The sequence below is a fragment of the Macaca mulatta genome, chromosome X, assembly GCF_049350105.2.
Source record: "Macaca mulatta isolate MMU2019108-1 chromosome X, T2T-MMU8v2.0, whole genome shotgun sequence".
Taxonomy (NCBI): Eukaryota; Metazoa; Chordata; class Mammalia; order Primates; family Cercopithecidae; genus Macaca; species Macaca mulatta.
This window is the reverse complement of record NC_133426.1, coordinates 75,001,941-75,020,692: the sequence shown is the minus strand read 5'-3', so window position 1 is coordinate 75,020,692 and position 18,752 is coordinate 75,001,941. Positions and strand designations below refer to the sequence as shown.

Genomic DNA, 18,752 nt, shown 5'->3' with positions numbered 1-18,752 from the left:
GTGGCTCATGCCTGTAATCCCAACACTGGGAGGCTGAGGTAGGAGAATTGCTTGAGGCCAGGAGTTTGAGACTAGTCTGGGTAATATAGTGAGACCCCCATCTCTACAAAAAAATGTTTTTAAAAAATTAGTTGGGCATGGTGGCATGCAACTGTGGTCCCAGCTACTGAGGAGGCTAAAGTGGGAGGATCACTTGAGCCCAGGAGGTCAAGGCTGTAGTAAGCTATGATCACGCCATTGCACTCCAGCCTGGGTAACAGAGTGAGACGCTGTCTCAAAAAAAACCAAAACAAAACAACAACAAAAAACAAAACACTGGGACAACATAGCACCCCTACCCCTAAACACAAGGTAACAGCAGAGGAATCTGAAGCTGGTGATGCACTGAAGGTACCCATAGCAACAACGAAAAAAGAACAAATGAAGCTCAACTCCTGACTAGACTGACTTAACCCCTACTGACTGACAACTCAGTAGCAGAGGTGTGCCACTTCTGGCAGTGTATACATGATGTCTAGCATTCAATATCAATAACAAATTATCTCCCCCATATTCACATGAAAAAACAACCCACTATGAGACAAAGCAATCAACAAAACCAGACTCTGAGATGACCAAGATGTTAGAATTATCAGAAAAGAAATTTAAGATTACTATGTTTAATATGCAAAAGGCTCTAGTAGAAAAGGTACATGCATGAATGGTGATGAATTTCTGCAAAGAGATGGAAACTGTAAGAATCAGATGGCAATGCGAGAAATACATGAACATAGTAACAGATGAAGGATGCCTTTGCCAGCCTTATCAGTTAACTCAATACCAAAGATTTCAGAGCTAGGTCAGTCAAAATTATCCAAACTAAAACAAAAAGAGAAGAGTAAAAGAACAAAAGATAAAAGAATAGAGTATGTAGGAACTATGGGAAAACATTAAATGGTCTTATTATGTAAATAATTGGAATCCCAGAAGAATAGAAAGATAACGGCTCTGAAGAGATATAGGCCAACTGCAGTGGCTGACGCCTGTAATCCTAGCACTTTGGTAGGCCGAGGCAGACAGAATGCTTGAGCCCACGAATTCCAGACCAGCCTGGGCAACATGGTGAAACTCCATCTCTACAAAAAAATATTTAAAAATTAGGCCGGGCGCGGTGGCTCAAGCCTGTAATCCCAGCACTTTGGGAGGCCGAGACGGGCGGATCACGAGGTCAGGAGATCGAGACCATCCTGGCTAACACGATGAAACCCCGTCTCTACTAAAAAATACAAAAAACTAGCCAGGCGAGGTGGCGGGCGCCTGTAGTCCCAGCTACTCGGGAGGCTGAGGCAGGAGAATGGCGTAAACCCGGGAGGCGGAGCTTGCAGTGAGCTGAGATCCGGCCACTGCACTCCAGCCTGGGCGACAGAGCGAGACTCCGTCTCAAAAAAAAAAAAAAAAAAAAAAAAAAAAAAAAAAAAAAATTAGCCAGGAGTGGTGGCACACACCTGTAGTCCCAGTTACTTGGGAGGCTATGGTGGGAGGATCACCTGAGCCCAGGAGTTCAAGGCTTGCAGAGCCCAAGATCATGCCACTGAACTCCAGAGACTCTGTCTCAAAAAAAAAAAAAAAAGAATAGCTGAAAATTTTCCAAAAATAATGAGATATGAAAGGACAGATGCAAGCTTAAGAGAACCCCAATCAAGATGAATACCAAACTACAAAATGAAAAAATCCACAAACCTAGACACAAACTACTGAAAACTAAAGAAAGAGAAAATCTTGAAAGTAGCCAAAGAGAAAGGCATTGCATTCATAGGAACAAAGATAAGAATTATAATAAAAGGCCGGGCATGGTGGCTCACACCTGTAATCCCAGCATTTTGGGAGGCTGAGGTAGGCAGATCACCTGAGGTCAGGAGTTCAAGACCAGCCTGGCCAACATGGTGAAATCCCATCTCTACTAAAAATACATAAAAATTAGCTGGGCATGGTGGCAGGTGCCTGTAATCCCTGCTACTTGGGAGGCTGAGACAGGAGAATCACTTGAACTCGGCAGGCGGAGGTTGCAGTGAGCCAAGATCACGCCACTGCACTCCAGCTTAAGTGACAGGGTAGGACTCCACCGCAAAAAAAAAAAAAAAAAAAAAAAAATAGGCATCTCTAACAAAATATAAACAAACAAATAAAGAAAGACATCTCACCAGAAACTATGCAAACCAAAAGAAAATGGAGGGACACTTCTGGAGGGCTAAAAGAATAAAACTATTAACACAGAATTCTAAACCCAGCAATACCTATTAAAAACAAAGGCAAAGTAAAAACGTTTTTCAGACAAGCAAAAGCTAAAATATATTCTACAAGAAATGCTAAAGGAAGTTCTTCAGAAAGAAGGAATATGATATCAGAAGGAAACTTGGATTTACATAAATAAATGATCTCCTAAAGTGGTTAAAATGAAGGCAAATATGACATTTCTTCCTATTTTTAATTATTCTAAAAGATAATTGCCTAAAGCAGGGGTCACCAACTTTCTGTAAAGGGTCAAACAGTAAATATTTCAGGTTTTAAGAGCCATATGGTTTCTGCTGCAACTGCTGAACTCTGCATTGTAGCATGAAAGCAGCTAAAGATAACACACAAATAAATAAGTGTAGCTCTGTTCCCAGAAAACTATACTTAGAAAAACAGGCAGTGGGCCAATTTTTAAATTATAAAAATATAATTTAGGAGGTAATTGGAAATTTGAACCCTAATAAGATATATTAAGAAATTATTAATTTTTACACGCATTATTATTGTGGTTATGTTCTCTCTAAAAGCAGAATTCTAATTTGGGAACTGTGGCACACCTATAGTTCCAGCTAGTTGGGAGACTGAGGTGAGAGTGTCCCTTGAGGCCAGAAGTTGAAGGCTGTGGGTGCTACGATCATGACTGTGAACAGCCACTGCACTCCAGCCTGGGCAACATAGCAAGATGACAACTCTAAAATAATACAAAATCAGAAAAAAAAAAATCCTTATTTATTTATTTATTTATTTATTCGCAACAAGGTCTTGCTCTGTCATCCAGGTTGGATTGCAGTAACATGATCATAGCTTACAGCAGCCTCAATCTCCCAGGCTCAAGCAATTGTCCCATCTCAGCCTTTCAAGTAGCTGGGACTGTAAGTGGTGCCACCACGCCAGGCTAGTTTTTAAATTTTTGGTAGAGACAGGGTTTTGTCATGTTGCCCAGGTTGATCTCGAACCTCTGGGCTCAAGCAATCTGCCCATCTCGGCCTCCCAAAGTGCTGGGATTACAGGTATGAGCCACCGTGCCCAGCCAGAATCCTTATCTTTTAGAGATACATACCACATATTTACTAATGTAATGATGCCTGAGATTTGCCTCAAAATAATACAGAAAGTAGGTAGGGCTGTAGAAGAAAGAAGATTCATCATAAGTAGATAATTGTTGAAGGTGTATATGGGGATCCAATTTACCTTTTTTTTTTTTTTTTGAAATGGAGTCTCACTCTGTTGCCCAGGCTAGAGTGCAGTGGTGTGATCTCAGCTCACTGCAGCCTCCACCTACAGGGTTCAAGCAATTCTCCTGCCTCAACTGCCTTAGTAGCTGGGACTACAGGTGCACACTACCATGCAAGCTATTTCTTCTTTTTTTTGTATTTTTAGTAGAGATAGGGTTTCACCATGTTGGCCAGGCTGGTCTCAAACTCCTGGCCTCAAGTGATCTGTCCACCTCAGCCTCCCAAAGTGTTGGGATTACAGGCATGAGCCACTGCACCCAGCCTGGATCCCGATTTAAACAAACACCAAAAAGGACTTTATCTTTTTAGAAAATTGCGAGGTGAACGGATAGTTTTGTTATGTATGATAACAAAGAAAACGTCCTTACCTGTTAGAGAAACATAGTGAAGTATTTACAGATGAAGATGATATGTCTGGGCTTTGCTTTAAAATACTCAGAAAAGATTATGAAAGATAAGAAAAGACTGAAGAACCATTACAGATTGGAAGAAATGAAGGAAAAATAACAACTAAATGCAATGCGGGATCCTAGATAAGATTTTGGAACAAAAAAAGCCATTAGTGGAAAACCTGCTAAAATTCAAACATGGTCTATAGGTAATGGTGTTTTGCCAATGTTAATTTCTTGGTTCTGATCAGTGTACTATGCTTATATACAATGTTAGCATTAGAGGAATCTGGGCGAAGGGAATACAGGCACTCTCTCTACTATTTTTGCACTTTTCTATATGTCTAAAATTAGTTTTAAATAAAAAGACTGAAAAAACATATGGTGAGACCAATAAAATAATAGCAGAATGTTGATAGGTACATGAGGTTCATTATACTACTTTTCATTTTATTTATACATTTGAAAGCTTCTATAATAAAATTTAAAAATATATTGCTCCCTTGTTTCTGCTATTCTCTCAAACTACTCCCCTTCTTCTCTTGCTTGATCACACTTTTCACTTTCCCATTTAATCCTCTGTAATCTGGCAGTGGCCTTCTCACCACTTCACTGACATTGTGCTCTCTGATAGTAGCCTCACATAATCAAGAAATACAAGGATCTTCATTCAATCCTCATCCTCTTTTAATACTCTGCAGCATGTAATGCGTAAACCAACCCATTTTGTTTGTTTTGAGACGAAGTCTCACCCTGTCACCCAGCTGGAATGTCGGCTCACTGCAACCTCCGTTTCCTGGGTTCAAGCGATTCTCTCGTCTCAGCCTCCCAAGTAGTTGGGATTACAGGCACACACCACCATGTCCGGGTAATTTTTGTATTTTTAGTAGAGACAGGGTTTTGCCATGTTGGCCAGGCTGGTCTCAAACTACTGACCTCAAGTGATCTGCCCGCCTTGACCTCACAAAGTGCTGGGATTACAGATGCGAGTCACCGCACCCAGCCAAAACCAACACTTTTTGAAGCCATATTTTCTCTTCACTACTATAACACTGCCCTTTCAAGTGCCAGGATTGCTTGTTTTCAGTTTCCCTGTTGCCTGCTACTGCTAGGAGAAGCAGGGTAGTACAGTAGAAAAAAACAGGCTTTAAAGTCAAACAGGGATCTCACATGGAAACAACACTGCTATAAAAATAAATAACACCTGTACAGCACCTAGCACATACCCAATGCTCAACATGGTATTTGGAGAATACTGATTAAGAGTGCAGGCCAAATAGCCTGAGTTCAAATCCCAGCTCCATCATGTACTATCCATGTGACAATGAGCAGGTTACTTAGCCTCTCTGTGCTTCAGTTTCCTCCTCTGTAAAATTGAGATAATGGTACCATCATCACAGGGTTATTGTGAGGAAGAAATGTATTAATACAGGAACACAATAGGGGCTGGATACATGTTAGCTCAAGTTCAAGATTCCCATGGAGTCAATTCCAGTTCTGTCACTATGGTATAATAAAGAATTTAGCTGGCCTTTGTCCCCTGTTCTTGAGAGTTAGCCTCTAAACTTAGAATTTCCTGAATGATAGAGGAGTATTTTTGATATTCACAGGGGCTCTGGTAGTTTATGCTAACAGGTGAGTCATAGTAGACCCTTATGTAGTTTGTGCTCTGGAGATGACTCAGGATGGGGGCTAACCACGTCAGAAACACCGCGCATATAACTAGAGGTCTGGGGCTTTAAGTCACAACATATAAGCCCAAACTTTGGGGAGTGGTGGGACCCTGAAGACTGAGTTCTATTATCCGAGCAATGATCCAATTAACCATGCCTACATAATGAAACCCCAATAAAAACTATAGACACATGAGTGAACTTCCCTGATTGGCAATACTCTGCATATTGTCACATACCAGCAAACCAGGAGGGTAACATGTCCTGAATCCACAGGGACAAGACAAGGAATCTTTGTGTTTGGGACTCTGTCAGACCTCGCCCTGTGTATCTCTCTCTTTTGCACATTTGGATTTGTATCCCTTTGCTATAATAAAATTGTAATTTTAAGTAGAGTGCTGCTCTGAGTTCTATGAGTCATTCTAGTGAATTATGAAACCTGAAGGGAGGGCCAGGTGCCATGGCTCACACCTGTAATCCCAGCAATTTGAGAGGCCAAGATGGGCGGATCACTTGAGGTCAGGAGTTCGAGACCAGCTTGGTCAACATGGTGAAACTCCATCTGTACCAAAAATACAAAAGTTAGCCGGGCATGGTGGCATGTGCCTGTAGTCCCAGATACTTGGGAGGCTGAGGCAGAGGCTGCAGTGAGCTGAGATTGTGCCAAAAAAAAAAAAAAATCTGAGGGGAACGTGGAAATCCCTGAATTTGTAGCTACTTGCTCTGAAGTGAGGATTGTCCTGGGAACCCCCAAAATCGTGGCTGGTGTCTGAAGAGCAGTCTTGTAGAGGACTGTGCTTTTAACCTGTGCAGTTTGGCCTAACTCCAGGTAGTTGGTATCAGAAGTCACTGTAGCCACTGAGGTGCCATGTGATCTCCTACTCTCTCCCCTTTATCTCTTCAAGAATTAGCAACAATGTTCCATGAGCTATGGAGTCAGGAACTATGGCCCTCCAGCTCCATGTATAAAAGACAGGACTTCCAGGGCCTCAGCTAATGGACCCTGCTCTCTGTCTAGCCCTCAGCAGGAAAGGCGACTTGGATCCATGCCCCTCCCCTTTCCCATCAGCAGGCAGGCTCTTGCACATATATAGATGTGCTCACAGAAACACACATGCACACTGCTCTGCCTGGCTTGGGCCAGTAAGGGGAACAGGTAGAGGCAGGGCCAAAAACACACAATAAAAACAGGGACTGCAACCCTAAAAAAAATAGCTGGGAGCAAATGGGTTATACTATTGACCAAAATCCTGGAAAAAGGAACCAACAAGGGGAAGCATGAAGCCAGAATCAGCTCAAAGAGGCTTGGCTCCTAGGAGTGGATGAAGGGATAGCCAGTGGGCATGGTCTCCAGCCAGCCCTTCACCTGGGGCCAGCTTCCTCACAGCCTGAGATCTTCCAAAGATCCCAGATTGTAGTTTGAGACCAGCCTGGCCAACATGGTGAAACCCCATCTCTACTAAAAATACAAAAATTTTCTGGGCATGGTGGTGCATGCCTGTGATCCCAGCTACTCGGGGAGGCTGAGGCAGGAGAATCACTTGAACCTGGGAGGCAGAGGTTGCAGTGAGCAAAGGTGGCACCATTGCACTCTAGCCCTGGATGACAAGAGCAAAACTCTGTCTCAAAAAAAAAAAAAAAAAAAAAAAAGACCCCAGACTGCAGCCATTATTACAGCCTACCTTTTCTTCCTGCCCGCTAAATACAGGCATTACCCAAGATTCTGTCTTTGTAACCCTGTGCAGATGACTCCTAAAGCAACATCTCTAGGCATGACCTCTTCTGAGCCCTGAAGTACAGGTTTTAAAGTCCAATTGCCTGTTGGATATCTATCGAATGGCCTGCCAGTATCGCAAACTAAACATGTCCCAAACTGAATTAATCAACTTTTAAGGCCCTCATCCAGCTAACCCTCCTTGTATATTATCTATTTTTGTTCAGAGTGTCACTATACTCTTGGGTGTCTACAACCATACTCTTCAAAATGTGGTACCGGGAGCAGCAGCAGCAGCATCACCAGGGAGTCTGTTAGAAATGCAAAATCTCGGGCCCTATCTCAAACCAACTGAATCAGAACCTGCAAATTAACAAGATTCCCCAGATGACTGCTAGCACACTAAAGTTTGCAAAATAATGATCTAAGACAAATCCTCCTTCACATACTACAAACCCTCGTGGATTCTGCCTTGTCTGAAATCCTCTTGTCTCCTGCCACTGCTGTTGTCCAGATCCCTATCATTTCTTCCCAAAACTACTGCAACAGCTTCACTGCCCTTCTAGATTCCAGATATTCCCCCACTGTAACTTACCCTCTATTATGTTGTCCAATTCATGATTTCAAATTCTTCCCTCCTCAAAAATTTCCACTGGCTCCTTGTAGCCCATTAAGCCTCCCAGGTTAGTAGTCAATAATAAGAAATAATACTTATTGCAATATTATATGCCAGACATTCTATTAAGTGTGTTAATTTATCCAATGTGTTAACTCATTCCACCTAACAACCCTATGAATTAAGTATTGTTATATCTCTATTTTACAGATGGGGAAACTGAAGCAAGGAGGGGTTTGGTAATTTCCCCAATATCCCGCTAGTTAAGTGACAGTGCTTAGAATCAAACCTAAGCAAATCGACTCCAGAGTACACATACCAAATCACCACTGTTCCATACTGCCTTCCTAACTCAGTAGGCTTACATGTGGAGGCTTATCTCCTAATAATTCCCTGTGCTTCAGCCAAAGTGATCTACCTGTTGTTCTATATATATATTAGCACCTTCCAACATCTGTGCCTTTGTTCACAAGAGGCTGTGTAGCACAAATGGATATAGTCTGGGCTTCAGAGTCAGATCTAGGTTCAAATATCAGGCATGGGCACTAACTGGATGTAGACCCTAGGGAAATCATCAAACCTCCCTGCATCTCATATCCTCATCTGCACATAAAATGTAGTTAAAAGCCACCTAACTGAAATGATTGCTGTAAAGTTTAGCAAATACCCAGAGGATGTCTAGCACAATATCTAGCATGTAGCAGGTGCTCAGTTATTGATAGCTCTTATGCTCACCTGCAATTTCAAATCCTACCCATCCTTTGAAGTCCTTTCAAATATAACTTCCACCGTGTAGCTTGGTCACCCCAACTGGACATGACAGCATTTTCCTTTAAGTTTCTGTAATATTCTTTGTGTAACTTTCTCTTATATACTGCCTTATTTTAGCATTGTGTACTTGTCTTATCCCTACAACTTAGACTGGTAGCACTATAGAGGTAGGCCCTTTGCATTCCCTACAGCAACTAGCACAGTGCATTACTCATTGTGGGAGTTCACTAAACATTTGTTGAATGGAAGCAGACTGCATATTGAGTAATGAGTGATTAGAACCACTGAAGTTAACTGGGGGAAAGCTTCACAGAAGAGGGGTGGAGAAGTTTAAATGAAAGAGAGAAACTAAAAACTACTAAGCACCTATGACAATGTCTTAGTAGGCACTACGTGTATATTATCTCATTTAGTACTCTTCGCTAATTCAGTGATGTGTTCCTATCACCCTTTTCCAAATGAGGAAACTGGGGTTCAGCCTGATTTTACTCAAGGTCATAATAGAACTTAACACAACTCACTCTTATTGCCATATCCCCAGTGTCGAAAGGAGTGCCTGGAACATAGTAATGGATGCTCAATAAATATTTGTTGAGTGAATGAAGAGGTGAACAAATGGAGAGAGTAAGCAGCAGAGCTAGGACTAGAATCAAGTTCACTGATCTCCTAGCTCAGTTCACTATGTTAAGTTGCTAATTCAAAACAGAAGAAAGGGGGCCGGGCACAGTGGCTCACACCTGTGTCCCAGCACTTTGGGAGGCCGAGGCAGGCAGATCACCTGAGGTCAGTAGTTCAAGACTAGCCTGGCCAACATGGTGAAACCCCATCTCTACTAAAAATACAAAAATTAGCTGGACGTAGTGGCAGGCACCTGTAATCCCAGCTACTTGGGAGGCTGAGGCAGGAGAATTGCTTAAATCCCAGAGGCGGAGGTTGCAGTGAGCAGAGATTGTGCCATTGCACTCCAGCCTGGGCGACAAGAGCAAAACTCTGCCTCAAAAAAGAAAAAGAAAAAGAGGAAAAAAAAAAAAAAAAAGAGGAAAGGGAAGAACCATTTAGTGAGCAACTACTATATAACCAAACACATTGAGAAGAGGGACAGGAGCAGAATGTTGACCTCTTTATACTCCTCAGTTGATGGTACTGATAGTATTAGACATGTTACATAAATTATGCCATTTGATCTTTCTAAAAACTCTTTTGAGGCAGTTATTTTTATCTCCATTTTACAGATGAAGAAACACCCTCCACAAAATGACTTGCCCAAACTCACAAAGTGGGTGGATTCCATCCCAGGTAAAGTTTAACTCCAAAGCCTGTGTTCTTAAAATACTTGCCCACACTTTGGGCTTGCAATGGAAATTCTATCCCTTGCAGAGACAGGAGCAAGAGAGTATGGTGAAGTTGGCTGGGCACAGTGGCTCACGCCTGTAATCCCAACACTTTGGAAGGCCGAGGCAGTAGGATAGCTTGAGCCCAGGAGTTCGAGACCAGCCTGAGCAACATGGCAAAACCCCATCTCTACAAAAACTACAAAAAATTAGCCGGGTGTGGTGGCATGCACCTGTGGTCCTACCTACTAGGGAGGCTGAGGTGGGAGGATCATGTGAGCCTGGGAGGCAGAGGTTGCAGTGAGCGGAGACGGCGCCACTGCCCTCCAGCCTGGGTGACAGAATAAAACCGTCTCGATTTAAAAAAAAAAAAAAAAAAGTAAAAAATAAGAAAGGAGAACAAGTATGGTGAAGAGAATGGCAAGGAGCTGCGACAGGAATGGCAGGGGTTAAACCTGGCCTACTGGGGTCACGGAACAAGTCAATACTAAAGTTATAAGCAATAAAACGTTAATGTCCCATGGGAAGCAATCTCTCATTCCTTCAACAAAGGTTGGTGACAGGTTTTGATAAAAATGAGGGGACAGCAGAAGAAAAGATAACTTAAGAAATCACCTAAAGTTCGCCATTTAACACAATGTAGGGGACGATGACGAGCCCTGGGAGGATGGGAAAGGAAAGATCGGAGTTTCACAAAAAGACCTGGAAGGAACCAGGAGGGCATGGGGCAAAATGGTTAGCACAAAGAACAGGTGTAGCGTTGGGACTGGTTCTGGCGTCGGGTACAGGAAGGGCCTGCCGGGCGGAAGGGGATCCAGCTCTCAGGCCACGAGCCCGTTCCCCGACTTCTTTAGGGGGCACTCTGCCTCACCCTCGGTCCCTTTTGTCGCAGATCCCAAGCTCACCAGGGGCCTGGGCGATGCTGTCCCCGGGTCTCCTGGAGACTCCTCCGCTTCCGCCATCTTGGCCCTCCTTCTCCCGGGTCGCTCCCACAGGTCTTTGCGGAACCTGCGACGTGGAGGCCACGGCCGGTCAGCGCGTCATCGCGTGCGGCCGCGTCACCTAATGGCGCCTGGCAATAGCCGGCGGCCGCGGCCCTTCGCTCTCCCTCGGTCCTCGGGGTGTCAGGGACAGCTTCGCATCGCCTTGTCTCGCTTCTTCCGGGCCACAGGTCCCGCTAGACACGCTCCGCCTTTAACACTCAAGCCAGATTCTCAGACCGTTCCCTCGCTCTCGCGACCACTGCTGCCTTCTCCACCCCACCGACCCCCCCGCCCATTTCCCGTTCTCAGGAGTTGGCTTGGAGTGCCAGACCCTCTATCACGGCGATTCTAGGAAAGAGCCTGCCTCTTCCTACCCTTCCCCGGCCGCCGAGCGACTTCAAGTTTCCGTGCCCCGGAATGAAGGGTTCAAGCCCCAACCTACTGCTCCCTCCGCCGCCGCCCCTGCCCCGCTGACTCTGCGCCTCTCCTTCTGCTCCCAAGCCTGTTCCCACTTCCTTGACTTTTATAAACCTCTCTACTGCCTCCACACCGACCCTCCAGGATTACTTTTCTCGGGCACCCACTCTGGGGGTGGGCGGGCAAGAAGCTTCGTTGACCAAACTTGTTAATCCCACTTCAAAAATTGCTAAACACGGTGGCTCATGCCTGTAATCTCAGCACTTTGGGAGGCCGAGGCGGGTGGATCACAAGGTCAGGAGATCGAGACCATCCTGGCTACATGGTGAAACCCTGTCTCTACTAAAAATACAAAAAAATTAGCCGGGCGTGGTGGTGGGTGCCTGTAGTCCCAGCTACTCGGGAGGCTGAGGCAGGAGAATGGCGTGAACCCGGAAGGCGGAGCTTGCAGTGAGCCCAGATCGCTCCACTGCACTCCAGCCTGGGCAACAGAGCGAGACTCCGTCTCAAAAAAAAAAAAAAGTTGCTAAACCATTTGGCGCAAGTACTGAAAATGTTCAGGGTCTAAAAGAGAGTAACTATTGTGAGAATAACTTAAATAAAAAATAATCTGCATGTCCCAACCTCTTTTCCTTATCTCATCCTTTTGGACTTTCACGGTATTTCTGGTCCCAGTTTACGTTGGCCCCAGGCTAAAATGTAGTCAGACCATGCAGCCATTGTTGACAGCATCAGCATCCAGGATGCCTGAGTGCCCTTTGGTGGTGTTAAGCATTTGACCAACAACACAGGGGATGGGTGTGAAATAAAAATGTTTTATATAATATATATATACACACACACACACAAGGCAATCCAAGTAGTAAACTTAAGAAGGAAGAATGTGGAATGTGGAGGGACAAAATTCCAAACGAATGGAGGTTTTTTTTTTTTTTGGTGTTTGTTGTTTTGTTTTATTTACGATAATTCCCCTTCTGACCAAGTACAATTTTAGTACTTGCACAAATACTGGTGGAAGTGATATTAAAATTTAAGCCAGTAGATATGAAATATTTTTGTAATTGCAAGGGAATATCATCTACAAATGCCCCAACTCCAGCCTCAGCCTCTCACCTCATCCTCCCACCCTATGATTACCAGACCACCACATCCCATCCCACTTCCCTGAGGCCATTGATAATGTCTGCTATTTCCTTGCCAACCTCCAAAATTAGCTATCTCTCCCTAGCCACAAGCCCCTAGCTTCTACCCCTTCTAACCTCATCTATTGGCCCTCTTGGCCACGTATTTCAAGGTAGCCTTGGTGCCAGGTTAAGAGGAGGACAGGCCGGCCGGCGCGGCGGCTCACACCTGTAATCCCAGCACTTTGGGAGGCCAAGGAGGGTGGATCACGAGGTCAGGAGATCGAGACCATCCTGGCTAACACGGTGAAACCCCATCTCTACTAAAAAATACACACACACACACACACACACAAAAAAAAAAAAAAAAAAAAAAAAGCTAGGCGAGGTGGTGGGCGCCTGTAGTCCCAGCTACTCCAGAGGCTGAGGCAGGAGAATGGCTTGAACCCAGGAGGCGGAGCTTGCAGTAAGCCGAGATCGCGCCACTGCACTCCAGCCTGGGCCACAGAGCAAGACTCCGTCTCACAAAAAAAAAAAAAAAAAAAAAAAAAGAGGAGGACAGACCATAGAACAATTGAGGCAGGCAGTGCTCAGGTTACTTGGGCATTATTTCAGACTACCAATGCCTGTTCTCCCCATTTAACTAATAGGGTACTGGTTGGGTGTGAGACAATATGCTTTGTAGAAAGAAAATCAGGAAGGAAGGGGCGGCATAGGAACAAGCTCCCAAAAATAGGAATTATTCTGTTTTTAGTTGCAAGTGTATCTCAAAAAATTGCCAGACTAACTCAGTTTCTGTAATACACTTACAGTCATTACTCTTTGCCAGATCATGGATATTTACAATACAGCAGGACTTGCATGACTTGCCCAAAGTTATTCAGAACCTTTGTAAGTGGTAGAAGTGGAATTAATATTTAAGTCAATAGGTATGGAGAACTTTGTTGGCTAATCTATGTTTCAGGACAATATAGCATACAACTCTATGAAAATAACCAGGAAACATTAAGGAAATAATTTCACAGAAAAATGGTCAGAATTGACTCAAAACAAGTGGGGAATTTCATTAAAACGAAATTTTGAAAGGAAAAATTTAAAATACATATTAAAAGCTGGCTGGGTGCGGTGGCTCACACCTGTAATCCTAGCACTTTGGGAGACCGAGGTGGGCAGATTGCCTGAACTCAGGAGTTCAAGACCGCAACATGGCGAAACCCTGTCTCTACTAAAAATACAAAAATTTTTCTGGCGTGGTGGCGTGTGCCTGTAGTCCCAGCTACTTGAGAGCCTGAGGGATGAGAATCTCTTGAATCCTGGAGGAGGAGATTGCAGTGAGCTGAGATCACACCACTACACTCCAGCCTGGGTGACAGAGCAAGAATCCATCTCCACAAAAATAAATAAATGCAGGCATACATACATATAAAAAGCAAGATGCAGACAGTTTGTATGATATGCTATCAACTGGGTAAAAATGTAAGGGCAATGGATAGATATCCATACATTGTACTTGAATATTCACAGACTGTGTCCAGAAGGCTACACAAAAAGCTGGTAACTGGTTGCCTGTGGGGAGAGAAACTGGCAATAGGGGTGGATTGACTTGCAAGTGAAGACTATTCATTGTATGTGAAGCAGTTTGGAATTTTAAACGTATACATGTATTAGTTTTTTAAAAGTTGCCAAATATCTCCCCTCTTCTCGCACCCTCAAAGTGCTGGACCCAGATGATTTCATAGGCTATTCATTCAAGCCTTCACAGAGCAGATAATTCCTACACTGTATAAATTGTTCAAGAGAGAAGAAAAGGCAAAGTTTACAAATTTATTCTAGGGACCTAGCGTAAACATGGTACCACATCTGAAAAAGATAGTACTAAAAAGAAAACTATATATCATCTTGCTTGTAAATATATATCTACAGGCCAGGCATGGTTAGATTAAGGCTCACACCTGTAATCCCAGCACTTTGGGAATCCAAGAGAGGAGTATCACTTGCGCCCAAGAGTTCGGGATTAGCCTGGGCAACACAGGGAGACCCTGTCTCTACAAAAAAGTAAAAATAAAAACTTGCTGAGAGGCCAGGCACGGTGGCTCACGTCTGTAATCTCAGCACTTTGGGAGGCTGAGGCAGGCGAATTGCCTGAGCTCAGGAGTACAAGACCAGCCTGGGCAACATGGTGAAACCCCGTCTCTACTCAAATACCAAAAAAATTTAAAAAAATAAAAATTAGCTGGGCATGGTGGGGTGCACCTGTAGTCCCAGCTACTCGGGAGGCTGAGGCAGGAGAATTGCTTGAACCCAGGAGGCAGAGGTTGCAGTGACCCGAGATCATGCCACTGCACTCCAGCCTGGTGACAGAGCAAGACTCCATCTCTCAAAAAAAAAAAAAAAATTAGCCAAGAATGGTGGCACACACCTGTGGTCTCAGCTACTTGGGAGGCTGAGGTGGAAAGATTGCTTAAACGAGGGAGGCAAGGCTGCAGTAAGCTATAATCATGCCACTGCACACCAGCCTGGGTGACACAGGAAGACCCTGTCTCAAAACAAAATTTTTAAAAATATATATATATGTACACACACACACACATGCATACACACAAACACCTTAAACAAACTGTTAGCAAATAAAATATGACAACTTAATGTGACAAAAAATATCTGTCTCAAAACCAACATCATGATATACCTGGTATTCACATTAAATCCAGGAACAAGGCAAGAATACTTTTTATCCCCCCTGTTATTTAGCACTGTTCTGGAAGTGCCTGAAAATGTCCTTAGATTCTTCTTCGTCTTGGGACAAAGGCCGGCTCCATTCTCCCTGAGGCCATTGGTCCCACTGAATACTCTCACCTATTAACACTAGCTTAAACCTCAGTCTCCAATACACAAGCAACCCTACAGCCCTACAAACTCCACATGCGTTTCCCACTTTCAGCATTTTCTTTTCTTGGTGCTTGCCTTTCCCGAAGTATAGCACTTCTCTGTATAAATATAGCTCTTATCTGTGCACTTAACCCTTCCTAGTGTAACCATAGCTTTTCTTTAGTCTCAAAAAATTACTGACAGATCCTTCCCTAACCTCTCTATTTACCTCCACCTCTTTCCCTTCTCCATTCCTGCCTTGGTCCAACCCAATTCCCTACCCTTACCCCATTCCCTAGTCCTTTCCCACTTCCCTGAAGATTTCCCTAACCAATCTCCCTAACTCCTCTACCATGTACCTCATCCCTGGGCTTTTTCAGCACCCTGACTAAAGATTGCGTTGTCATTGGGCTAGGAGGAGGTCAAGTTATAAAGCGATTGGGGATGCAGTCAGTATTCAGGTTCCCTGGGTGCCTTTTCAGGGTACACATATCGGTTCCCTGTTAACAAACAGGGTAAGAGATAATTATGAGATGAAGTAGAGTGCCCTATATTTTTGCATTAGGCAATTCACAAAAACTCCAAAGTACCTCTGAAGGTAAAATAATGTGATACACATAAACAAACTCACAGAATAGGAATTGCCATAATATTTTTTTTTTTTCTTGAGATGGAGTCTCACTCTGTCGCCCAGACTGGAGTACTATGGTACAATCTCAGCCACTGCAAATTCTGCCACTCAGGCTCAAGCGATTCTCGTGTCTTAGCTTTCTGAGTACCTGGGATTACAGGCACCCACCACCACACCCTGCTGATTTTTGTATTTTTAGTAGAGACAGAGTTTCACCATGTTGGCCAGGCGGGTCTTGAACTCCTGACCTTAGGTGATCTGCCTGTCTCAGCCTCCCAAAGTGCTGGGATTACAGGCATGAGCCACCACGCCAGGCCTATTTTTTCAATTACAAGTATATCTAGCAACATTTATAATTGTGTATGCCCACATAAATTACTCTCTTTCAAACCATGAACATTTTCAGTAGAGAAGTTAACATTTGCTTTCTTTTTTTTTTTTAATTATGTATTTTTGAGACAGAGTCTCACTCTGTCACCCAGGCTGGAGGAACAGTGGCATGATCTCTGCTCACTACAGCTTCAAACTGCCAGGTTCAAGAAATCCTCCTGCCCCAGCTTCCTGAGTAGCTGGGACTACAGGCACATGCCACCACACCCGGCTAATTTTTTGTATTTTTAGTAGAGACAGGGATTTGCCATGTTGCTCAGGTTGGTCTCCAACTCCTGACCTCAGACAATCCATCCACCTTAGCCTCCCAAAGTGCTAGGATTACAGGCCTGAGCCACATGAGCCACACAGTGAGACTCTGTCTCAAAAAGAAAAAAAAGAAAGAAAGAAAGAAAGAAAGAAATTTAATCCCCAATGTGGCAATGTTGGGAGATAGGACCTGTCGGGAAGTGTTTGGGTCATCGCAGTGGATTCCTCATAAGTAGATTAATACCCTCTCTCAGGGGCGCTTGAGTTCTCACTCTATTAAGTCTCACAAGAGCTGGTTGTTAAAAAGAGCCTGTCACCTCCCCACCCTTGCTTCCTCTTTTGTCATGTGATCTCTTTACACACACTGGCTTTCCTTCTGCTTTTCACAGTGAGTTGAAGCAGCCTGAAGCCCTCATCTGATGCAGAAAATCAATCCTGAACTTTCCAGTCACCAGAATCATGAGTCAAGTAAACCTCTTTTCTTTATAAACTACCCGGTCTCGGGTATTTGGTTATAACAACACTAAATGGACTAAGATATATGTGTGTGGTACATTAAACAAGAAAAGCAGCTTATAAAAATACTATTTATGTAAACAGAAGGACTAATGAACACACAAGAATTCAATTTCCCTACCAGTATCCTTGTCCCCCTTATTATTTAACAGACCTGTACTTTTGTTCAGGCCCAGGCAATAAATCACAATTGATTCAAATCAATCATGACGATCCTGTTCTCCAATTTCCCAGCTTTACCCACAGGAATGACCATATGATCCAGTTTTGGATAATGAGAATAAAACAGAAGTTATGTGGGTAGGTTTCTGAGAAAGCAATTATTTTATTAAGTAGAGGACACACATTCAGCTTGCATGGCTTATTCCTCTCAATCTTCTTGTCTTGAATATAGACGTGATGTCTGGAGATGCAAGAATGCAACAACCATCTTGCCACCGACAGAAGAAAAAGATGAGAACAAAAGTCCAAGTGATAAGGATGCCCTTTTCATGTTCTGTGAACTATAAAGAAAAGAAAAGAAAAAAAAAAGAAAAGAAAAGCAGGACAGGCATAGTGGCTCATTCATATCAGCAATTTGGGAGGCCAAGGTGGGCAGATCACTTGAGGCCAGGAGTTTGACACCAGCCTGACCAACATGGTGAAACCCCATCTCTACTAAAAATACAAAAATTAGCCGGGTGTAGTAGTGCATTCCTGTAGTCCCAGCTACTTGGGAGGATGAGGCATGAGAATCATTTGGACCCAGAAGGCAGAGATTGCAATGAGCTGAGATCATGGCACTGCACTCCAGCCTGGGCAACAAAAGCAAGACTGACTCAAAAAAAAAAAAAAATTAAATTAAATTAAAAATTAAAAAAACACAGTCATCACATATATTGTAAAAAGCAATACAAATATCTTCATTAAAAATGGGGATATAAGCTAGGCACAGTGGCTTACACCTGTAATCTCAGCACTTTGGGAGGCCAAAGTGGGCGGATCACTTGAGATCTGGAGTTTGAGACCTGCCTGGCCAACATAGAGAAATCCTGTCTCTAGTAAAAGTACAAAAAATAAGTATAAATGAGCCAGGCTTGGTGGCAGGGGCCTATAATTCGAGCTACTTGGGAGACTGAGGCAGGAGAATCACTTGAACTCGGGAGGCAGAGGTTGTGGTGAGCCAAGATTGTGCCACTGCACTCTAACCTGAGGCGACAGAGTGAGACTCCGTCTCAAAAAAACTAAAATAAAATAAAATAAAAATAAAAGTTGAGGGGTGGAGCAGGGGAGGATATATCAGGCCAGGCGAGGTGGCTCACGCCTGTAATCCCAGCACTTTGGGAGGCTGAGGTGGGCAAATCACTTGAGGTCAGGCCAACATGGCCTGGCCAACATGGTGAAACCCCGTCTCTAATAAAAATAGAAAAATCAGCCAGGTGTGGTGCCAGGCACCTGTAATCCCAGCTACTCAGGAGACTGAGACAGGAGCATTGCTTGAACCCGGGAGGTGGATCTCAGTGAGCTGAGATGCTGAGATGCTGTCTCAATTAAAAAAAATAAATAAATAAAAAGGGCATATACCATATGAGAAAGTA

At 43.7% G+C, this 18,752-nt stretch overlaps 1 protein-coding gene across 4 annotated transcripts in view; it reads right to left on the bottom strand.

Moving 5' to 3' along the window:
* Positions 1-11,001, bottom strand: part of YIPF6 (Yip1 domain family member 6) — a 79,769-nt gene extending 68,768 nt beyond the window's left edge. For 3 of the 4 annotated variants that reach the window (XM_077989692.1, XM_001102832.5, XM_077989693.1), the window contains exon 1: positions 10,906-11,001. In XM_077989692.1, coding sequence (XP_077845818.1) covers positions 10,906-10,962 — 57 coding nt within the window. In that variant the 5' untranslated portion in view covers positions 10,963-11,001. Of the gene's footprint in view, positions 1-10,871 lie in introns of all 4 variants that reach the window. The other variant, XM_015127604.3, reaches the window with a different exon arrangement.
* Between the last annotated feature and the right edge of the window lie 7,751 nt (positions 11,002-18,752).